At 39.2% G+C, this 24,851-nt stretch overlaps 1 protein-coding gene across 1 annotated transcript in view; it reads right to left on the bottom strand.

The window, feature by feature from the left end:
* Positions 1-9,760: 9,760 nt before the first annotated feature.
* Positions 9,761-24,851, bottom strand: part of TMEM67 (transmembrane protein 67) — a 32,285-nt gene continuing 17,194 nt past the window's right edge. The window contains exons 14-28 of the mRNA XM_059483524.1: positions 24,045-24,150; positions 22,157-22,213; positions 21,965-22,063; positions 21,374-21,472; positions 20,952-21,038; positions 20,128-20,227; positions 19,888-20,027; positions 18,320-18,460; positions 17,766-17,846; positions 16,503-16,619; positions 15,200-15,316; positions 15,013-15,117; positions 14,545-14,647; positions 13,396-13,538; positions 9,761-12,952 (exon numbers count right to left, since the gene is read on the bottom strand). Coding sequence (XP_059339507.1) covers positions 12,872-12,952; positions 13,396-13,538; positions 14,545-14,647; positions 15,013-15,117; positions 15,200-15,316; positions 16,503-16,619; positions 17,766-17,846; positions 18,320-18,460; positions 19,888-20,027; positions 20,128-20,227; positions 20,952-21,038; positions 21,374-21,472; positions 21,965-22,063; positions 22,157-22,213; positions 24,045-24,150 — 1,576 coding nt within the window. The 3' untranslated portion in view covers positions 9,761-12,871. The remainder of the gene's footprint in view (positions 12,953-13,395; positions 13,539-14,544; positions 14,648-15,012; positions 15,118-15,199; positions 15,317-16,502; positions 16,620-17,765; positions 17,847-18,319; positions 18,461-19,887; positions 20,028-20,127; positions 20,228-20,951; positions 21,039-21,373; positions 21,473-21,964; positions 22,064-22,156; positions 22,214-24,044; positions 24,151-24,851) is intronic.

Here is a 24,851-nt window from a genome sequence, read left to right on the forward strand (position 1 = left end):
GTGGAGATAATGAAATATGCATTTCATACCCATAGTGAAATAAATCTTCAGTTTGCTTGCTACCTGTGATTGTGATGCCATATGCTTGGCTGAGCATTGCTCCTGATGGATCACTGTGCAAGGATGCCTTACACTGGGGGCTGAGCTTGGTGAGTCACTGCAGTAGAATGCACGGTGGAAAAGGCTCCTTTCCCCAGTTACTCAGAGGTAAAATATTTCTGGATTCGTGCCTGGTTTGTGCTAGGAATATTAAGGATGGTTTTGTTTTTCTGATAAAGTTCCATTAAGAGAGCATATGATCATTGCTCCAGTTAGCACTGAATTCTCTCGGACTGCAGCTGAGTTTTCCTTTCCAAAGCAGTTATGTAGCTGTGTCTGGAGCATGCCTTGAAACAGTATGGTTGGTTTCTGTGTTGAACACACAGGACTGCATTTACTCTTTCATCTTTGCTTTATCTTTAGTTCCCAGTGGCAAACTGGCATTGAGCCCTCATCTGAAACATGGACCACAGCAAATCTAAAATTTTTCAAGCTTTGATGCTGTAATTAGAAGATGAAAAATCATGTGGTTTTGTTTTGGGGTTTTTTTTTTTTTAAGCTCTGTTAAAATTATCATAGTTCTTCAAAATTATGAGTAGAATTAAAGCTATGTTTCTAATCAAAATCAAAGCACTGGAAGAAGTGCCCACATTTTCCTGTGGCGGAAATCTGATGAGGCCCAGAGTGAAGTAGTGCTGGAGATGGAGGTCAGTCAGTAAAGGCATTTTCTGTGCACAGGTGTCTGTGCAAGGTGTTGATCATCTCTCATGACAACTGGATGAGAGTGACTGAGTGCAGAACTTGCTCTGCCAGCAGCAAACACAGCAAAAGCAGACAACCAAAGAGGAAGTGGTGAAGGACTGAGCAGTCTTTTGTCTCTGAGTTCAGTAAACCTATGCCATCAGGATGGGAGAAAGACAGGCCAGTCCCCAAATCAAAGTGTTTGTCTCTCCATTTATTGAATCCTAACCTCTTCTTAACATTTATTTTTTGCATTTGTTCTGTTTCTAAGGGGGTGACCACCTGGTTTCAGAGGGCAGCACTGTCATCTGAGCTGCCTGTGGTTCTGATGTTTTTTTGACCAAAAAAAGCACCATGCTGAGCATAGTGAGGATTTCTGCTTGTTTCTGCTGAAGACACAATACTACAACCTTGAGGCAGGTGCTTTTAATGTACAAGGTGATCTGGTAATCAAGTAATTGTAAGAAAAATAGGGTGATGCATGAGACCATGATTTATTTGACATCAGAATATATTTGACTTCATTTCATAATCCCTGCTGTAGGCACAAAGCCTTGGTGGTGACAATGGGGAAACCTTTTCTCTCCCCATCACCTTTCCTCATGTTCTCTTCTCTTGTTGTTCCCTATGTCACTCGCTGCTTTTACTTCCCTCAAGCAAAAGAAACGGGATGTATTTAGTGCCTTTCCTTAAAACCTTTAGAACTCTGGGATGCCTTCTCTGCTCTCAGCCTGGGTCTGACACCCTTCGCAGCTGGTGCTTCTTTATGCCCACCAGGACCATGTGAGGCTGAACCAGAGCTCTGGAGGAATGTGTGGATATCTGATATGGTTGTTAATGAGGAGTTCAAGCTGGTACTTATAACTAAGCAGAAGGTTAGGCACAGATACTAATCCAGAAACAGCAATGGAAGCACTTCAAGTTGTGAGGGAGGTTATAAGTGTGTGCCTTGTGCGTCTGGGGTCTGGGAAGTCTGTCTGTCAGAGCTGGGCACCTGCTTGTGTACAAAATGCCCTGAATGTCACCTTTAGTGTGAGCCTTGGGGACCAGTTTTCTCTGAGCTGAGGGCTAGAAAGGCATCCAAACAGCTCTGCATGGGTAAGACAGTGAGGGCTGTGGACTTGTCACCTTGCATGAAAAGCCCTTGGACTGCACAGAGTAGCCTTTGCTCCTTCCAGCAGCATTAAATGACCCACCCAGCTGGACATCCTGTCTCACCCTGGTGGTGGAAGGAAACATTTATCCAGAAGAGACTATCATAGCCAGAGCAGTGCATCCCTTATTTGCCTTATCTCTGGAGCTCATACAGGCAATTTCACTCTGCCATACATAAAGGAAGCAACACCTGTTATTAAAACACCTTGGAAAGCATTAGCAAATAGCTGTTATAGACATCAAACGCAGGGGAGATAAGCACTTGGATAAAACAACAAATTGTGTGCCCTCAATACCATGAAGGCAGCACTGAGGGAAATGAATTTTCCCATAAGCAATATTCAGGAAAACCTGCAGATACTGCAAGAAGTGAGAGGAAAGGATGGAGACTTAGAAAGCACAAGCATTCTCCTTTCTCAGGGGTGGGAGGACAGGTGATGGGTCTGTTCTGCACAGACAACAAAGGAAATGTTCAATTTCAAAATGAAGTTCTGATAGTATGAAACCTGAATGGAGATCCTGGGGATTTAACTGGTTTAGAGTTTGGTGTTCCTATAAACTTCCTTCAGTCCAGGAATTTAATTCTGTGTTATCCAAGTTTTTGTCAATGTGTCCAGGCTCCTTGTTCCCTGGGCATTGGAACCTTTATGTTCTTGGTGTGATAGGATGTCCTCCAGGATGCCAGGCTCTGTCTTGTTCTGCAGGAACCTATAAGATCTGTTTGTGCTAGGCCTTTCTAGGCTTCTCATCCCTAGAAAATAAAAAGTCTGAAATATTAGCAGCCCTGTAGATGTGTGAGTCCTTGGCAACTGTGCAGCTCAAGAAATCAGAAAAGAACGAGGCAGGTCCTGAAAATAATCTGTTTCTTTTTTTTTTCAGAAGTTCGTTAGAAACTGCTCTGCTGGTTCAAAGCCTGCTGAATTTGATGAGCTGGCATTTTCTGATAAAAACCTATTTTGACAAAAATTCCTGCCAGCTGTAGGACATCCCTTATTGCCTGGTGGAGCAGCAGTGGCCAGCGGGAGCCAGGCTAGCACACTCCGAGCCCTGTGCAAGGAGTGGAGCCCTGTTCATCCTGTGCCTGGCCAGGTCCCCGAGCTGCCTTCCCGCCAGGCAGCAGCAGAGAGGAGCAACCCTACAGGCAGCCGGGCCCCTCACAGCCTGGAGCAGCCCTACAGGCAGCCGGGCCCCTCACAGCCTGGAGCAGCCCTACAGGCAGCCGGGCCCCTCACAGCCTGGAGCAGCCCTACAGGCAGCCAGGTCTCTCACAGCCTGGAGCAGCCCTACAGGCAGCCAGGTCACTCACAGCCTGGAGCAGCCCTACAGGCAGCCGGGCCCCTCACAGCCTGGAGCAGCCCTACAGGCAGCCAGGTCTCTCACAGCCTGGAGCAGCCCTACAGGCAGCCGGGCCCCTCACAGCCTGGAGCAGCCCTACAGGCAGCCAGGTCTCTCACAGCCTGGAGCAGCCCTACAGGCAGCCGGGTCACTCACAGCCTGGAGCAGCCCTACAGGCAGCCAGGTCTCTCACAGCCTGGAGCAGCCCTACAGGCAGCCGGGCCCCTCACAGCCTGGAGCAGCCCTACAGGCAGCCAGGTCACTCACAGCCCCTGCAGCCGGTGCCTGCAAGGGCCTGGCCCTCCCCTCCTTACTCTGTTGACAATGGGGCTACCAGAGCTCTGTCTCTCCAGAGCAGTTTCTAATTCGTTTATTGATGTTGACAAAAGCCCATTTTTACTTCTGTCAGCAGAGGTGATGTGTCTGTAAATGAACAGGCTGCTCTGCCTCCCTCATTATCAGCAAAATTGCCAGCTAAGCACTAACTTCTGGACCCTCTGTGGCTGATACACGGAGCAGAGCAGCAAAACAAGTGGTCTATTTACATTTCACTACGCTGGAGGTGAGAAAAAAAGTGGTTTTAACCCCTGAATTGACTGAGTTCGTAACCAGGAAATGTATGTGAATGCAGGTGGCCCTTAGTTTCATGGAAATGTATTTCTGATCATAACTGATCTCAGATAACTGGGGCTTTTGTAAGGTCTAGCTATTTTGCCTCAATTAATACTTTCTGAATAAAAGTCAAAAGATATAGATGGGGATGACAACAAGCTGATAACCCTGAAGTGATTTTCATGTTGTTCCATATAACAATATATATAACATATACATAAAAGAACGTTGACTCAGATTATTGTAGGCACAACATTACAAAATTACTATTAACTTGAGATTATTACAGGGAGATTGCTTTAATTAAGACTATCATATTTGTGCCTCTCCCTTACTGAGATCCTATTCCTATGCTGTTTTGATACATTTTATGCTTTTGTTGGGCACCTAAATAACTGGACAGGTTCAGTGGGGAGATTGTCACAAGCAGAAGTGGAAGGCTGTCCCTTTGGCTTTGGTTGTGTGGCAGCCAGCAGAAAGAGAGTCTGACACACAGCCGATGGATGGGTGGTCAGGGGAGATTGTCACAGTTTTGTTCACTTTGGAGAAGCGTCAGCATTGAAACCCTGCTGGCAGCACTGGGATTGCTGTTGGAAAGGCAGTGTTTAGGCTAGACCTTGTCCTTGTGCGAGACCAGGCTGCACAGAGCGGGCTTGGGCCAGGGATATCCAAGTGCTTGGCAGATATTTGGTGGCAAAGAGGTGATACAACATTTTGCAAAGTATTGGGAGTATTCTGGAGTGTTTCATCCACCATTCTCTGTGGGCATTCCCACCTCTCTGCGCTGCAGTTGCATCACATAAATTAAATTGCCACATCAAAACATTCAGCACCCAGCCCAGGTATTTTTTTAAAACAACAGCTAATTTCATCAAAAGGCATTTCTTCTATGTTCCCAGATGTTTTTACCCTCTTTGGCTCAGTCATCTCTATCCCAGGAAACAAAATAATGTTCTGTATTGGTCCTGGATGGAGAATTTCCCTGGGCCAGGTGTGGTTCTGTAGTTCCTTTCTGTCCGTGAAAAAGCTTGGCTCTGTCTGGCCGGACTTCTGTCGGCAATCGAGTGTAACTGGACAGGATGGTGGTAGCAGAGCTGCCCGGGGGTCAGTCTTGGCCCCCTGAAGAGACTGCAAGGCGGTGGCACTGCCTGCTGTGGGACCCCAGGGCAGGGAGACACGGAGCGTTGCAGTGTGGTGGTGGTGTTTGGAATAGGCAGGTGCATAGGGTGGGGAAGTGTCCTTAGAGTGGATGAACGAGTGGACTTGTGAGCATAGAGTGGGAGTTTGGGGCGACAGCCACGCAACTCCCAGCAGCACGCCCAGGAGCAGCGCGACAACTGCTCCTCGTCCCTCGGGCGCCGGGCCAGCTGCCCACAGGCTCTGCGGCTCCTCGTTGTGCAGCCGGGAGGAGTTTCCCGCAGAGCGGAGCCGGGCTGGCAGCAGAGCCGTGCTGCGCAGTGCCTTTGATCCCGACGCGACGCTTCCCGGCCAAAGAGCCCTTGGGGCGCGGGGCTGCGCTGGGAGCAGCAGCTGGAGAGGGGAAGGGATGCCAGAACACGCCCTTCCTCCTTCGGCCTCCCGGCTTGCACAAGTGTGCCTGTGAAAAATGCATGTATTTTATGATTGGCTTTTCGCAAATATTAAAATGAATATTATATGTGTTGTGTTGGAAAGTAATGCTGTATTAATTCTCTTAAGTACTGTGTTAAATATAGTTTTAGGTTATAAAAAATGTTAAAATAGAACTATGTAGGATATGTAGGATACTTTTATTAAAGAAAGGACTCGCAGCGAGGTAGCAGCCACAGGACACCTAAATCTTTCAGAGAAAAAGAATTTATCGCCCTCTTATCGGAAGAAACGAACTTCTTCCCGAAGGCGCTGTTAGGATTCGGAGGAAGAAGTTGACGATGACCAGACAGAATCCTGTATTTGAATGGAATTTATGCATCATGTATGAAGTGTATGAATATGCAACAGGCTATTGCTTTTAAGGGCTAATCCTCTGTTAACGGGTGTCCTTTTTCGGGCTCGTGCTGCCCAGAAAAAGGGACCCAGACGTCTATAACTCTTTGTATTTATTGTCCTAATTCAATTTGTCCAAATTATTATTACTCTAATTGTATTACTATTTTAATAACCATTTTATTACTATTAAACTTTAAAAATTTTAAAAACAAGTGATTGGTGTTTTTCACAGTGTCTTTTGTCCCACAGCTTTGCACGCTCCCAAAGGTGCCCCTGCATATACATCACCCCTCTCAGCTCTCTCCGTGTTTTTGGAGTGCAGCCCCTGACCCAGCAGCCAGCCCAACGCCAGCAGGGCTCCAGCACTGGCACAGCCTTCCAAAATCACTGCTGTGGAGCTGAATCTCATTTAAACCTGCGTGCTCAGGTATAGGCAAAAGGGGAATTACCAGCTACTTTAATTTGTGCTTTTCCAGAGCTCTCTTTTTTTCCTATGATGGGCCAGTGCAGCCTTCCAGCAGAATTAATGGCTGCCTGGGGAGTGCCAACCCCTGCCACTGCCAGAAACCTTCACTGAGTAGCCCCCTTTTCTCTCCAGGCTGTGAAAGGAATTTAAACTTTTCCAACAGGTTACCATCAAGATGATATTCTTAAATCAACACTGCTTTGGGACTGAGCTAACAAGAAGGAGGTTGTTTGACATATTTCTATTCCAGGTTTGACTTGAGTACAATTTTTGGGCGTGTGTAAACCCAGAGGAAATTGTGTTTAACAGTGTAGTTCATTGGAAGCATGAATACCTTCTCCTGCTCAGAAATTAACCCTAAAATAATTATCTTGGGAGCAAACTGTGCAAGAGCCTGTGCTATGACACAGGAAGGGGGATCAGGCTGCCAGTGGAGTTTCAGCATGTGCTTGGTGGGTTTCTTTGAGAAAAACATTTCCAGATAATGCAAATGGGGCAGTTTCTCCCTTCCTTTAGCTAAATCACTCCTTGGCAACAAAGGAGACGCAGGCCTGCGGCATCCCCAGATTTTGGACAGGGATATGACCTTTGGAGCGTTTTATCATTGCTTACAGTGCTCCTTAAAGCAGTGACTTGGGGCCAGGAAGGTCACTGGTCTGTACTGACTCTTGGGCTAATGGTTACAAACACCTGGGGCCAGGTACCTTTAGCCTGCCAGCGTGGCCACCCTGCTGGGAACCATCAGGTTGGTTTGCAGAGGTGGTTTGCAAGACAAAAGCGCATTCTGGGGTTACTCAGACCCACTGCTGGGAACCCTACAAGATGTTGCTCTCTACTCCCCACCTTGCTGATGGCTCCAATCCTCCCACAGAGTTTAATTTGATGCAAATTTGATTAATTTGGCCTTCTGTACCATGGATCTCCTGTGCCTTTGTCATATGGAAAAGCTGGAAGATGGCAACTTCCTGGACTGTAGGCACTTTTCTCAATAAATGCCTCTCTCATATATTTGCTGAGACAATGGGAATCTGGCAATTCTTAGCTAAGGAATACAAAACCATACGAGGAGGTGCCATCACTGGGTGATTGTCTCTGCTGCATTGGCTCAGCCCCTCACTGCTGGGTGTGCGGGCAGCCAGGGACGGGGTGGAACCGTGTGTTTAGCATTCACCTTTACTACACGCTCCCCTTGCAGCAAAGGAGCTGCAGAGGAGGAGCACACAGAATGGGCTGCCCTGCTCCTGTGCAGTGCCAAAAAACACCTGAAAGAGCTCGTGATCCTGGGCTGGTGCTGCGCTTTGCTCCGCTGTCTCTGGGCAAAACTGAGCCTGCTGCCCCAGGCATCTCTGCCCAGGCCTGGCTCCTCCACTTCTTCCTCCCCTTACCTGGTGCCACCAGCACCATCCTGGCCCTGCAGGACAGCAAACCCTGCCAGGGTTCCTTTCTCACCAACAGCCCTCTGAGCCACTTGCCAGCTAGATCCATTTCAGTGCCACTGCACAGATATTATCAGGGGCTGAGGCTGGTTCCCAGTGTGAGCTGGGTTCTAGAGGCATTTATTTCCAAGCACAAGCATTGGCAAAGCTGGCTTGTGCTCCTTGCAGATGTCTATGACGTGGTCCTTGAGCCGAGAGACTGACAAGGGGTGTGAAGAGCAGCCAGGCCTTTACTCTCCTGCATACACACAGGCAGAGAATGTGAAAACATCCACCTCCTCTAATTATACACTGTGGCTTCCAGTACACCTTTTATAACTCTGGATGGCATGGCAATCTCTGGTGGGAAGTGAAACTTTTTGAATTCTCTTTTGCCCTTACGTACTTCATCTATTTCAAGCTCTCCCAGGTAAAGCAGGAGACAGAAGTCATTCCCCAGAGCAGATAAACTCCCTTCTGTTCTCCCATCTAGATACATTTAAATGTCTGCAACTTAATTGCATCATAAAGAATCCCATCCCTTCCCTGGCAATGGTTGCTGAGAAGGCAGCAGTTCCTGTGATGACAAGGGATGGGGAATCAGCGTGAGGGTGCAAGAGGAGCTAAGAGCCCTGAGTGGCCACCAAGGGAGGTTCCATTATCTCATGGTCTCTTCTGGCTTCATGTCTGCTGAGCATGGGCAATGAATATTATTATTTCAAAGAAGTGCGTCATCAAAGCATTTCTCTGCATTATTCAGGCTGTCAGAAATAAACCACTGGAGAGCAATGCTAGCTCTAAACAGCTAGAGGGATTGAGGAAATGTGGTTTGCTCACAGTATTTGGGATGAGGAAGAAAACTTCCTCACTGAGAGCAGCCAACCTTTCCTTACAACCTGATAACAGGGGTGTCTCTGCTGCACAGCTGCAGCTGCAAACCAGACAGCATTGGTGTAGGATCCTGCTCTTCCTGTTGACAGACCAGATGGTCCTGATCCACAGGTCTCAGACCCAGCACCTTCCCTCACCATGCTCACAAATCCCTGAGAGTCATCACAGCATCTGCAACCTTCAGAGTAATTCATTTGTGTTGCCTTCCAAAGGGCACAGTACTGGGGTTTCTGCAAAGACAGGGTTTCACCTAAGAGAAATAATATGCAGTAAGGTCAGTGTTAGCCACCAGTGAGCTGCAGCTGCCTGTGCAAGTCAGGCAGCCATATTCTCTTCTTTTTTCATTTTTTTAAGAACTGTAACCATGTCTACACAGATGCATTTGTCAGGTTCTGCCTCCATCCATATGAAAAGGTGTACCTCCCTATCCCTGTGGATTTAGGGTGATGTGGGGAGAACCCAGAGTCTCATCAAGCTCTGCACTGAGCTTTTGGGTGCCCCATGTCACAACACTCACCGCATTGTAATTGTAAAAAAAAGAAAACATTAGGAAATAGGAAATGTAGACTTTTCCTTTCCTTTCCTTTCGTCTCAAACTGTTGAGAAAACAGAAAGTAGTTTCTGACTGTATGCTTTTAGGAGAAATGAACACCTGAGGGCTCCCTCTCCTGGCATCATTGCTGCTCTGACCTTCCAGGATAGAGCAATAAATACCAAACTTTCAGCAGTGCTGTTATTAAACACAAAGATTTCAGCTAAACTCCTGCAGTCCCCTTGACAATGTTTCTGGGGCTTGGCTCTCTGCAGGCCCAGGTGAGCCTGAAAAGGAGAAGTCTGAAAAGAGAAGGGCTGGTGCAGGTGGGGCAGCAGCCTGGGGATGTGCCCTAAAGCCAGTGCCCAGATCCATCCTCCAAGAGGCTGTGGAGGGGGGATGCTGCCCCAACAGCTCCATGGAGTATGTAGAGAATTCAGGGGGAAAGTGCAAAATTTTCTCCTTTCTCACACTTGTTCTGACACAGCTTCTCTGGACTGCAGAGACAGCAGCAGCCTCTGGCCCTACTCTCATGTGCATGGAAGAAGAAATGTTGTAGGTCTGGGTCAACTCAATTAACAAGTGGAAAAAAACTTGTCTCAAATCTTTGAAATTTTTTTATTGCTCAGAAAAACAGACAGGAGAGACTGAAATGCCATGTGGGCAAACAACATTTAGAAACCTGAAAGACACTCATCACATAAACAACACATTGTAGATGCATATTAATGTTAAAAAAATAAAAACCATTAAGCTGGAAGTACAACCACAAGGGATATTTCTTGAACAAATATCAAGCTTGATATTTCCTGAACAAATATCAAGGAATAGGGGAACAAAGGCCAGCCAACCTGTTCCAAATGTTCACTGGACAGCAAGAGTGAAGAAAAACTTCTTTGAATTCCTGGAGCTTTTGACTCCTGCAATTATTTCCTAAATCATGTGGAGCGCCTATGTTAGGAATATTAACATTTTAGACAAATGATCTGGAAAAATAAAACAGAGTACTGTGTACACTGAGGAGAAAGAGAGGGCCAAGTGACTGAACTGCTTTGACAGGATGTTTTTAGATTAATTTATCATTTATCTGTTAAGAAGAGCTGCTTTTAGCAGTAGTTCTTGTAAAATGCAAGGTCATTAAAGCTTTCATGTGCCCTACTGTGCAGCAGATAATTAAAGGCATATCTAAAACAAACTCAAAGCAGGAGTTTTGTATGGAGAAATGTACCTGGGTAGCACAAGCATTGAGAACAGGGTACAGTGTGAGAGGTCCCCTGCTGAAATGTCTCAATTTCTGCAGGTACTGAACCAATGAGAACTAATTGAAACCACACACCTACAGATGGCACAACCACATCTTCATTCTGCTTTCAGACATTCTCTGATTCACCCAAGTCTAGTTAGTTTAGTTATTCTGTCTGGAGTTGGTCATAAATCTGACCACTCTGGAGAAGGTATGGTACTAGAAACACTTCATGATCATGAGCACATCACAGAATTCAGAGAGAACAAGCCTGTGCTGTGACCACTGACAGTGATGTGCAGTTCTATTCACAGTTCTGCAGGCCTAAAGACCAGAATTAGGGCACTGCACCAGGGTCACCCTCACACTTTAATGGACCACAGCAACTCCCTACACTCCTTTAGTCACATCTGTTAGCATGAGTAAACATGGTCACATGACAAAGGTTTTATTTCCTCTCATACACTGACTTTGCAGGGACTTGTAAGGACTTAAGTTTAGTTAAGCTATTCAAAGATATCCACCAAAGAAATACATGGACACCAGGTGAGGCTAATTTTGCCTTGTGAATGTCCTGCTGCAAACTCTTTGTCAGATGGCTCCTTAGCTTAATTTACACTTTTGGCCCTCAGTAGATCACTGACAAGAAACCTCACAACTAAAGAGGTCATACAGTCGTGGTTCCCAGTGGAAATAAGATTTTTGGCTGTTTTAACAGATCCAGAACCTAATGGACACTTTAATTACTACATTCACCATAAATGCAACAGCCTTAATTTTATTTATCCTGAACACTTCACTCCATTAGAAACCACCTTTTCTGAGGCATAGTGTGCACCAAGAAACTAAGAATTGTGTCCATAAGCAGACAGAAGCAAGGAAAGCATGAAATAGAAATGCTCATGCTAAACTGCACATTAATAAATGGATACCCCACAGCTTTTCAGTTATCTATCTCTCTGGTCACAGCCATACTGGCAGGCACATTCTATCACTCAGTACAACTGCATGGGACTAGCAAGTACCACAGGCTTTGCAACACCAAAAGCAAATGCAGTGGAGCAACAGCAACTGTGAGATTTATGTCCATGTTGCTCTCAGTTTAGTATGATATGACATGGTACCAACATGAGAACATATTCCTCTTCATGAAGCCAAAAACCATTTGAAATGCAATGTTGCTTCAACTCAGATAAGCATATCTGCACTGGAAATCTGATAAGTTCAACTACTCTCGTCCTCAGTCTGTTTCAGAATAAACATGAGATGATGGTGACTGATATTTTTCTGGTATTTTTGCTCCTGTAAGTTCCTTGTTGAATCATCTAAAGACAAATAAGAGCTATAAACCCATCAAACACTATTCATGTTTAACCATTTACTGAAAAAACATTAAGTATAAAAAGATAGGGAGACTTTTCAGCAACAAAAATGGGAGGTAGACACCTCAGCTTAAGTTGATTTGAAGGCCATTCACAATCTCCCTTGGCACTTTAGTAATTATTAATTACTAATTATTAATCTAAATTTAAAAAATATGATGACAGTAAATGATAATATCTCTGTTATATACAAAGATAATAAAATCAGAAAATTAAGAGACCATGAGCACCTGTGAAAACAATTCTAAAACGATTTAAAAAAATTGCTTCCATTTCACTCGTGTGGAAAAAGTGAACAGAAAAATTACTGTTATTTCTATAAACACCTTGCACCACAAGACACAAGATCAAGAACAAATCCAAAATGCTGATGACCATCTCCACTGCTCTATCATAGCCTCTTTCTCTACATCACTGTAACACAACTCCACCTCAAATACATGTTTGAGATGTTATGTGTAGGCCACACCCAAGAAAAACAATGATAAATTGCAAGAGAAGAGACAGAATTATACACTACTGTATGACACAAGACAGAAATATTAAAATTTCAAGTGGGAGTCACTGCAAATAAGTGATCTTTAAAAATTCCTCCTGAAATACTCACCTAATTCAGTACAAATCCTGTGCTGTGTAAAAGTCGACATATATTTGCTAAACATTACACTTCAAAATAACTTCAAAAAAGGAACAAAGATTTAAGGTATTTTCAGAGAATTTCAGAGTTGGCAACCTCTTCTGTCAATCAGATGCTCAAATTGTTGTCTCAAAGTCAGCGGTCCATATCTTATCAAAAGCCATAAAATAATTTTAATATTATTCTAATAATAACAACAGTAAGTTTACTTCTGTCTTATTTGCATGAAATTTTCTTTTTAAAGGCCTATGGCTTAGTGTTCACAAATTAAAAAAAAACATTATAAATACAGAAAAATAAAGCTTAATAGCACACAATATAAAAAATGACAAGTTTCAAACCCATTACATTGTTATTGTTGAAAAGTTCACGACAATTAATCTGCAGGTCAGAGGTGCTTTGATCATGTTCATATTTTCCATGATTAAATCCTTAACAGTTTTTCATCTTCTCAATTAAATGAGAAATCTTTGATCCACCAAGGTTTTGGATGCCAAATTCTTCTGCCCAAGTGTAGTACGAATAAACCTAAATATCTAAGGACATTTGGAAAACATGTATTAATGAAGAGATACTTACACTAGTATGTTTCAGTATCTAACATAAATAGTAAATTCAGATCATCTTTAGACTGTAAATAATATGAATTAGGTGCTTAATTTCCTTTAGCATTTTTAAAACATTTTCCACTACCTTTCCACCCTAAATTATAATAGAATTATGTGAGAATAATTTTAACAGATATTCCTGTTTTCTGTTGAAAATTATTTGTAACCTCTTCATTCATGATCACCATGTGAACAAAATAAATTTCTCACTAGTATGACCAAAAACCCCAAAACTATTTCATAAGGTCTCAGTATAATCTTCTCTCACTGCACACTGCTAACTCACTGCATTTATTATCTAGTTAACTATTTAAACTGCCATACTGACTCCCATTTAAAAAATGTTACTTTGTTCTTAAATTGGAATTTACCTCTTGTTGCAAATATGTTAGAATAGCTGCTAAAACAAAACTTTGGGAAGCTAAATCCACAATCGAGAAAAACAGGATATCAAAGATGAGCAGTGTTGTTTCATTGCCATAATAGAGAACGTCAGTGAAAGAGTGTCCTTCATCTAGGAAAGAGAACATTTTATTTAAAAAAATTAGTATTTCTGTAAGTTGCAAGTTTGTGGAGTTCATCAGTCCATGTTAAGGAAGATGATAAGAAAAAGGAAGATCAGAGACAGAGCAATTTATAACATTCTATGGCAAAGCAGAGATAGTCCTGTCATTCCATTGAAAAATAATACAAACTTTTCACTTATAAAATGGCATCATATTGATGAACACAATAGGTAAAACCCGTGTGCCACACACAACTCTATTTAATCCTGAAATCTCAATCAAGTTATTTTAAAAAGTTGTTTTAAATCAAGAAGCAGATGTAGCTTCCTTGTCATTGAAAATTTTAGTAGCTGTTAGCTCTGGCTCCAACTCAACAAAATCATAAAAACATATGCAAATGCCTTATTCAGGAGGTTCAGAGCTTTGCATTATTTTTGTTTAATCATTTCACAGACAATGGGTCTTTTAAGGTGAAAGTACCTTTTTCACAGCCAAAGTACTCTAGCCCATTTACCTACCTCAAAATTTTATCAAAAAGCAACATTTCTATAAGAGAAAAGAATATGTAAACAATTACAGAAAACATATTCTTTTCCCTTTTCCTACTTTTTAAAAAAAATATCCAATACAAGTTTGACTGGAAGCAGTGTATTTTCATTATAAATTGTGTATTTCAGTGCCATGGAATCCTGATTTATATCTAAACTTCTAGGAACCATAGCAGTCTAGATTATGAAACAATGTATTTCTATCAATGCTTATGATTATGAATTTCATAAACATGTGCATATCTGTCACTTTCAGCTGCCTTAAATAAAAAACATCACAGTCAAATAACTAATTATAAACAGGATTTCTGTAACCTAAAGAACTTCTCCTAAATCCCTCCTTCACAAGTAGTCCTTCAGTGATCTCTCCTACTGTAAAGTCCATTTTAGATTGTAAATCCTGGGAAATAAATCTACACAGAAACCAGGATACTTAACATAGTACAAATACCACACATCTTTTTACCATTATAAAAAATACTTTTCTCTATTGGTTCCATGAATTCCATGCCAAGAATGCGTTCAAGCAGCAACTTATCTTTGACAATATAATCCATTTCTTTATGAACCTGTAACAAAAAGAAAAACAACAGTTCTTGTTTTATGATTTCAAACCTGCTACAATGTGAAGTACAGCTACTTAGATCTTTAGGAATGAAACAAAACCCACTGGTCTATTCCAAGACAAAAATACATCCATAACAAAAAAGGATTTGTCATTTTTAAGTGCAATCTGCACTGCTGGACAGCACTCCAATTGTTTTGTTTGGTTTCTTTTTTTTTGAATGAAGCACTGTTCTGGATGCCATAAAAACTTTAGCAACAAATCTTAAAGCACATATGCTTAAAGAAGAATTATAGTCCTTTAGATTTACAATTTTTAGTTCGTACTTTAAGTATATTTTCCTTAATATAATAATGACAATATACATACGTGATCAATAAAAGAACTGAGGAATTTGTTCATGGCATTGTAGGCCCTTGTGCTTTGTTCAAAGGTATTTGCAGATGAGTCCAAAAGCCTGGCAGGACCACGCTTCTGAAATACAACAGGACCAAGACTTTACCAGAGAAATTTCATATTTTAAATAAGATTTAAAGAATACCAATATCTCACTTACTCTTGTTAAGGTTTCATGAATCCAGTCATAGTTTAGCCGCATTTTTCTTGAAATGGAAATCTGAAATGTCTGGCCATCTGTGTTTGGTAACAAACCTCTCTGACTGCACAGATTTTCCTATACAATTAAAGCAATTGTAAATTAACATTATTAATGTCATTCATAGACCCAAAAATAGTCAAAAGCTTTTCATTTCCTCTCTTTCATGTATAGATAATAGTTAATATCTCTAAATATTTGAAATCACAGCACTCTTGTTCTACTGCAGCAAGATTTCCTTAGGACATGAAATCCTGACCCCTGCTGTCACAAAGTCATATTTCTCTTTTCACCTGTGTTTGGTTTATTACCTTCTAATAGTACATATTCTGATATTTATTCTGAAGACCTTTCTTTTAGGTCTATAATTTCTTCTATACTTGTCTCAATTTTTTTGTTTCTTTGTTTGGATTCCTGACTTCTTCCATGTCCTTTTCAGGTCACATTTATGAAATATCAGAAACCGCAAGAAAATAAAAGAATCAACATCTCCATGGGGAAAACCCCCTGTTTTTCCCAGAATCATATTAAAATAAGCACTTAGGAAAAAAATTGTAGGAACACCTAAAAACATTATTAATAAGATTCCTCTGTATTTCAGTGTTTGCAATTTAATTTTCACATGGTTATGTTTTTTTCTGTCTACTTAGCATTGAAATAGCAATATCCTTATTTAAGGTACTTTCATAGTTGTCCCTAAAAAGAAACAAGATGTCATGAAATTTAATGCAGTCTCTGATCTTGTATTAGACATTTTATATTTGCCTGAGCTTGCAGCAAAGATATAACATATGACAAACTATAAAAAATACTTATACAAATTAATTTCTATAAAGCATGGGTTGTATCACCATAGTAGAAGAGATGGAATAAAGGAACTGATTGGCAGATTACAAGTTTCTGTATTAGTGTTTCAGATCTGTCTCTTTACAAAAGCCTTTTGGTATGCACCTTTTTGAACGTGGCTGTGACCTTATGAAAAGCTTACATAACAATAAGAGGGTTCTTAACTACATGAAAAAAAAACTTTTTAAGAGAAACAGGAACTTAATATCCTTGAGATGTGAAGAAATAACAAGATGAAATAGTGAAGAAAAAGAAAGATGAGCTAGTTGAAAGAACTACTGAATCATGTGTTTACATACTAACAGCTGCTATCTTTAAGTAACATGGTTCCGTGTAGTGCAAATATAATGCAAAGGTGTGGTGGTCTTTATATAAAATAAATAATTGAGCAGATATAAACTTGAATACTTTTACTTACTGCTTCTCTCTTCAGGTTCATATTCATTTCTTCCATATTGGTATCTGCATGTCCATGCACTGAGCGACCATGGATGTAATGACCAAAGCAGTTGTGTGACAAGAGAAACACTGAAATCTAAGAGATGAGGGAAGAGAGGACACTTTTATCAACAATTACAACTTTATTTTTGATCTTCTGAATTCATAGCGAAGACCAGTCAAACCAGCCAGTCTTGTTACAAATACAAAATAGGCAGATACCGCAAAAATTATGGGAGATAAATATTTAGCAACTCTTTTACTAATCAGTTTTATCTATATGTAACTAGAAACACATACCAGCTTCAAGTTTAGTTTATCAACAGCAGGGATCTGCTGCTGCCTAATTCCATTGAGACAAGAAATTAAAGCTATTAGATTTTTTTTTATTCAAAGGTTATTTCGGTGCTACATAATACATATGCATGATTCCAGCTGCACTCCTAAAAGACTGCATTTAACAGAACTTCATTCAGTATGATGCAATGATTATATATCACATAAACTCCAAAATGAATTCTTTTCTACAATCCAGGTACCACATAGGTGTCTCACAGAAGAGGAATAACCATGTCTGGAAAGATTGATAAAAGAGGTAAATCAGTATTTTTAAGAAGTTCTGGAAAATGTGGTAATCCAATGAGTTCTGACTGCACTCTTCTTTGGTTAAAAGGGAATTCCTGCAGTACAAAGCTTCAAAACCCATTTGTAAAGAGAAAGTTCAGATGTGAGAGAAAGTGCATGCAAAAGGTGGTAACTGTTAAGAGGGACAAAATGAAGTTCAGCAGTTGAGAACAAGCACAGGATAGGAGAAGAAACTGGACACATATATGTATTAAATAAAACCAAGACAAGTTTCAAGTCAGAAGGACTAAAACACAAACCAGTATACAGAATGGCAGTAAATGGTTCCACACCTAATTTCTGTTACAACTTGTTATTTTTAGGTTCTTTATCAGCACATGTAACCAATTTAAGCTAAAAAAAAAGAAAAACAACCAAAAAACCTAAAAATCAGGTGTTTAAAAGAACATATTGATACCTATACTTCTGAAATAATTTTCCAATTAAAGTTTAACTGAAATCTTGCAGACTTCATCAATAAAATAAGCTGAAGGAGACATCACCTTTGGCTGTTAGCTAGTAATCTAAATTAAATGAAAAAATATTATTTAATATTGTTAACACTATCTTATGTACTATTCTATTTAAAATGCCGGAGATGAGACACAGAAATACTTACATTGCTCACGCAACACAAATCAACAAATTGGCTTATCTTATCTTCTACAAATCTTTCATAAATCACAGCAAAAAATATAATCTGCAATAAATCAACCAAATTTTCTTTCATTAGTTCATCAGATTTGATGTTATTAAGCAATTAATTTCAGTACTTAACACCCACAAAAAACAGACTTCTGTAATGGCCACTATTGGATTGGACTTAATGAAAAGGGATTGACATACTACTTCCTTTAAGAAGTTAAGTTGCAGTAAGAACCTGCTTTTTATTTTGAACTTGTCAGATTCTTCAAACTTGTTTAAAATAAAACAAAGTACGTGCATAAATTCACATCTTTGAGAGGATTAAAATTCTGATCCAAAGTCCGATGTCTGATATCTCAGAAGATTCATTTTAAGCCCTAAAGGTGTACTATGCTAAAACAACTAAGCATAACAGTTAAGAACATACCCTATGCCACGATAAAGCAGTTTGGACAGTCTAGAGATTTATTCTAGCTTCCAAGAATCAGCCTGAAAGTGATAATTCAGGATGTCATGTGTTTCACATACTTGTAGGATGGCAATGGCTACCCAGAGTGCAGCAGACACACCAAATCTTAAAATGCGGCTCCAAGGAGCTACATAGCTCTCACTGCTTCTTGAGAGACTGGAAGAAGCATCCATTAAAGCCAGGTTTGAAAATCCCACCACCTGAAGAGATAAGAAGGTCAATATAACAACAGGTGAGAATGAATAATACTAATTAGGATTCTGCTGTTTACATCATAACAGGAGATAAGAAAAAATAATGTAAAACTAACCTGGGAATAGTAGCCTGCTCACCATGACAGAGCTCAACTGCGTGATCCAAAAGTCAATATTGGGTTCTACTGGAAAACTCCAAAAGATTCTACTGCTGTACTGCATAGGGATATAACTCCTACCAAATTTCAGCTCTTTGGTACTATATATTCCAGTGTTAAAGCAAATTTTCATGTGCTTTGCAACTCTTAAAAGATTGATTTATTATGTTTATGTTGCATAGAAATATATTTTCCTTCACCATCTGTATGGTTGAATTTTTTAAACAAAATATCTAGAAAAAGGTCTAAAATAAAAAATATGAGAGGAACTTCAACTATGTGTTGAAATACTTAAGGGGTGAAAAATTAGTTAAAATCTTTCATAACAGAAGTTGCACCAAAATATACTTGTGGTGGGTTGACCATTTCCTCATGTCCTAGTGCTTGTCACCTGGGAGGGGAGACACCCACCTCACTACATCTTCCTTTCAGATAACTGCAGAGTGCAGTAAGAACAGGTACTCTCTTTTCTCCCTCTCTTGTAACTGCACCTCAGTTGGTCCTGGCTGTATTTACCAACAGCAAAAATGCTCACACAGTGAATGAAGAAAGTTTCAGGACTTTCATTATTTAATTTAAAGGAAAAATTTTAAAAGGACTATAAAATTGGATAAAAGTGTTAAAATATGTATAAGAACCTCACAAAAACAACTATATGCTATACACTTTAAGAATACTTCCCAAGATATAAAAAAATTACTAAACAACAAAAGAAACAAACCCAAACATTTTTTAAAAGTTAAAGCACAGTTTCTCACACATCCTGAAGCTGTAACTGGAGGCATACTGCCATTGGGAACAGAACTGGCACATTTTATTTCCTGCATAATAAAAGGCAGCTGCAGCAATTAGCAGGAAGTTCAGTTCAGTTCAGACAAATATGAAATCAGAAATAAAGCTGTAGACTGTGTCAGGAAGGTGCTAGTAGGTAAATAAAGAATCGAGTGTGTACACAGATTTATCAGTCTCTTAAGCCCTTTAAGGTAACTCATTACCTTAAAAAAATCCCCAAACATTACCTCAGAGATCTTTGTTAGATCTCTAAGGTAATTAAAGGTTGGATTTTTTTTAAGTCTTCCTTAATTAAATATTGCAATAACCTATCCATACAGATAAATTTCAAAATTCATTACAATAATTATTTTACTAAGTTACATGATTTCAGTTGAATTTAAAGGTGATTTACTATTACTACACAGAATGCAAGAATTAAATATGAGACCCTTATGTTACACTCTGGTTGTGAATTATAAATAATAATAATAGTAATATTACCTCTAGAAAAAAAAGAACTGCAAGCACTTGAAGGAGAGGATTTATTTTCCTCACTGTCTGAATTTCATTCCACTCATTTGCTATAAAGTATGTCCTCCATATGCTCACAGGTGCAGCAGTACTTTTAGTAACACCTTCACCTAAAAAGAGTACATATAGTAAGCTCTAAAATTTAATATCTGAGAGTAATATCTGAATTTCACCAAAGCTGCTTATACAAACAAGCACAGTTTGAATTACCTTCAACTGCTTTAAGAACTTTGCCCTTAGGTCTTTCCCAGTCAATAAAGAAAATATCAATAGCAAGTTGTGAAACCAGCAAGTGTAAAAATTGCAGAGCCTAAGAGAGAAAAGGAAGGACAGAAACAGCATACACACAAAGATGGAGGAATAGTTATTGCATGGATTATTCATTAAACATAACAAGCAATATCTTGATTGTACATGAGACTGCAGCTTTATTAACAACTTTTGATAATCTTTTGTTTGTTTAAAAGCTTGGAATAATGTGAACTCCAAAATCATGGAGAAAATACAGCAAAGTAACAAATTACAAAAACCTGACTATTTCCCCATAACATACTAACCTGGACTACAAGTTCCAATTCAGTATAATATCCACAATTGATACAATATTTGTGTGTGCCATGAAGACAGAGCAGTGATCTTAGAATTCTACATATTTGAATGTAATTATTTGGATCTCTCTTCTTTCTAATCAGAAACTCACAGCACTTACATTCTGCTTTAAATGGAAGTACTTGTTCTCTTGATTTGATGCTATTTTATTTGGGTTTCTTTATACCTTTATCATTGAAAGAATGATTTTTCAGTCTTTCTTTTGTGACCTTCTTGAGACATTTATTTTCCTATAAAGACTCCACAAAATAAATTTCTATGGAAAAATGACTTAATTCTCAGAAGAACATAATTATTAGGACATAACAGCCACACACTAATAACTAATAACTGTACAAGATATTTAAAAACAAGCCTACTGAAAATAGGATACATACATAGAAGCATGCTGACATGTATTTTATGGTGAGGAAAAAATTATTTACCTTTAAACTAAACGCACATGCTATGTATGTAACAAACTCTTCTTCTTGAGATGGAAGAGGTAAAAGGACAGATACAAACTGCTGAGCCTATAATTGAAAAGTTACATTGAAACAGTACATGTGGCATATGTGACAACATAATTAAAAATGCTAAAATGTGAATAAACTTTCCAGAAAAAGATCAATGAATGTGTAAAATATTTTAAATGACTATTAAGCAGACTGCAAGTACAACAAATCCTAAGAAAAAGAAACAGATGAACACAAAATTTAAGCACACAAACCAGAATGATATATAGAACTTGCCTCAACAGTCTGACAAGAAAAAAAAAAAAAAGAAAAAAAAAGAAAATTAATGTCCATGTAAAAATATATTTAATATTACTAGGTTTTCAGACATCCAAAACTGGAAGAACACTTACTTTGAAGAATACAAGCCAATAAATTCCTGTGCCCACTGTGATGATAAAGAAAACGTTGGCAAGGTCTCCAGCATAGAACAGTAAGAACTTGAAAACTGTCTGCAATTATAAAAACACACTGTAGACATCTGTAAAACTAATTAAGTAATGCATATGCTCATAATGCATTCATAGAAAATGCTATGTAGCTCACATAGGAAACTCTAGTACTGAAAAGTAGCCCTGAAAAGTAGCTTTCCACTGTGGTTATATATTTATGGTATTTTCACTAGCTGAAACTCCTACATGCTGGTTGTTGTTCAAGGAAGAATTAATCTGAAAAACGAGTCACCTCAACTGATCAGAATAGCCCTGTAAACACCTCTATTTTCAGAGCAGCTTTTCCTCAATGACAATATCAGAATCAAACAGAATGCAAAACAACTACTTCCTCAAGTGAGCCTAACTCTGGGCTACAGTTCTGTGCAGCTAGGCTAGAAATTATTTCAGTTACCTTAGGAAAATGAACTGTTACAATTACAGGGAATGACAGCTAAGGTGCCCTTAAAGAGAGGAAGAGCTGTCCCATTTCAGCTTGGCAGCTGTCCATACCTGCAAGTCAATTATAGAGCTTCCTGTCCGCCTCTTCCAGCCTGCAGTCTTGAGAAGAGACCATAACACTGCCAGTCCACCTAACACACCCAGTGCAATCTGAAAATAACAAAAAATGATTTGCAGATATTTTTAAAAGACAAAATATAGAAGTAATCGTTATATCGACAAATTAAAGGAATTACAACTTACATCAGTCTGAATCTGAGCCTCTCTCTGATTCATCTCATAGCTGACTGCGAAAGAAACCTGAATATTAAAATACAAAAAGTAAATATGCATAGTAATTCTGAAGTGCTACAACCACTATAGACAGCTTTCAGTTTTAATTGGTGGGAATTCCCATCTAGGGCTACTATACAAGTACCACGTACACCGTTTTACTGCAGATGACCTGGTGTGCTCTGTTGCCAGGCTCAGTACCAGCATGCACTATGCAACTCTTACTGCAGATTCTACCAGCAGTAATGCTGGGGATGGGTGCCTGCCATCTGCAAGTTACCAGCTATGCCTATTTGTAATTCTTCAAATGTGCATAAATTTTTCCTCCTGAAAGGAGGAAACACTGAATGTTTAATACTTCCCCTTTTATCACTGATTAAAGCTGATTAAAGGTAACCTTGATGTAATTAGACCAACATGCAAAATCATGATAAGCTTGCACAGCTCAGATACTAGGGTTTTTTTCAGCTTGAATGAAATATAAATTGTCACGCAGCATCAAAATTGTTCCCTCTAGCTTAAATTTAATCTAAGATCTCTTTTGACTTTGGTCTGAAAAATTTGTGCATGGAAGAGAAAATGTTTGTCTTGGTTTTATAATATTCTGGCCTGAGTCTTTATCACTGTACAGCTAAAATTAACACAAGCATGATAATAAATACTATTTCTAATTAAGTTTAAAAGAAGCATCACCCCCACCCCAAAACCAATCCCTCCTTCCCAACATCTTGTGTTCCCCAAACATTTGTTCCTGTCAGACCTCCTTGTATCACTGCACTTGGACTGAAGTCTAAATATCCTCAGTTACTACAAGCTCAGTGCTTACAAAAACTGCAAACAAAATTCAATGTATCTTTGTAGTTGCATAAAATTTGTTAAATACAACAAGACATCCAAAATTGGCAATACTCAAATATATCCCAGAGATCTAGATGTAAGGATGAAATAATATGACAGAAAATTGAGGAACTGAAAACAATTGTTCCTACCATCTCTATTTGAATTAATTACTTTCTAGATACAGTGCTGTCTCAGTGGTTAAATAAAGACATCAGTTAGGCAGGAAAGAAAAGGTCTTGATTTTTCTATCTTTCTAATTCTCTTGCTTTCCTGCAACTAATATGGAACTCAAGGAATGCTTCTAGCACCACAAATTTCTTCTAACCAGATGTCTATTTGTACTGGAAGTCTGAACAGTTGAAGGCTGACAAGCAGAAAATGCTAATATTAATTTGTATTTTGTTCTACCATCCTAAGATCAGTATTTTTACTTTTTAAAGCAGTGTGATCTAACATACCAGCAAGAGAGAAGAATGGGACATCTGTGCTGCTGCCCATGAAGGCAAACAAAAGGGCAAGTAGGAAATGTCCCTCCTGCATCTGCTACAGCAGAATTTGGTGGTTTTCAGTACCGAAAGATGAAATACTAAAGGATGTTTTAAATATATTACCAATACTTTAACGTAAACTACAGGTGATCTGAAATGTTTGTGTCCTAAAAACCTCCTCTAAATGCATTGTTCTAAATAAAAATACTAATTCCTTGAATAACTTGCTTGCAGTGCTCCTTAGAGTCCTTTATCTATTATTTTGTGTGTATAATTTTATTTGAACTGCAGCCTAATTTAGCATTATAAAACCAATTTCAAATTCCAAGTATTTTAAGTTAAAAAAGACTGAAGATAAACTGAAAATAGTAAGAGTTTTAACTGATTTGTTTTAAAAGGTTTTAGTAAAAACTTATAACTTCAAAACTGATCAGAACTAGAAACTCCTTATTAAATTTTTATGACCCACTACCAAAAACCAGAATTCCAACAGAACTAAAAGTATTATTAAGGTGGCACAAAGATCTCACCATCACACTCTGGGTTTCAGGGTTTTGGACAAGCACATCTGTGTAAGCAACAGTAATGAGAGGAGGGTAGATGGTTCCTCTCTGTGTATGGGATACCAGACGGATACTGCAGAAATACAGAGCATGATTATTAATAAAAAACCAACTGGATGAGTGCTTGGGAAGCAATCATTGAAATTTGTAAAAAAAAACTAAATTAACAGAACGACCTGATCAATAAAATGTGAATTTTTAACTCAATAACATGGCACTTCACATTTTAAATGTACAACTGGAGTGTACAAAGGCATGTACAGAAATATATAAAAAAGTAATGGGAAGGATTGTTTACTTGTAAGAAAATACCTGAATTAATCTTTACCTGTCTGCATCTTACAGGAGGACATCACATAAAGGAGAAAAAAAGTTTCTTCCAAAATATATTCCAGTTGAGATGAGCAATCAGTACTGACCCTAACAGGCAGTCTCACAATTTTAGTTAAATGACTACAAGCCTATTCTAGGATTGTATAACAGAATAGGCAACTGGTTGTAAAAATACTGCAAAAAAGAATGTGGAGTATGAAATAGGATCCTTGTATAGTCAGCAACACACATGTTGAAAAAGAATTAACAGAGGAGTTTTTTGGTCTTTCCAGACAAAAGTTGCTTCTAAGAGGAGACTGAATACCTGCTAACTTGCATTATGCAAACATGGTCTGATCCTTGTACCTGGAAGGGAATCGTGGTGATTTTAACTCCCACAAGTCAAGGTTGTTTTCTTTTACTCATCAGAACAACCTATGGAATTTCATTCCATTCCCAAAT

Source organism: Ammospiza nelsoni, chromosome 1, assembly GCF_027579445.1.
Source record: "Ammospiza nelsoni isolate bAmmNel1 chromosome 1, bAmmNel1.pri, whole genome shotgun sequence".
In the NCBI taxonomy this organism is placed as follows: Eukaryota; Metazoa; Chordata; class Aves; order Passeriformes; family Passerellidae; genus Ammospiza; species Ammospiza nelsoni.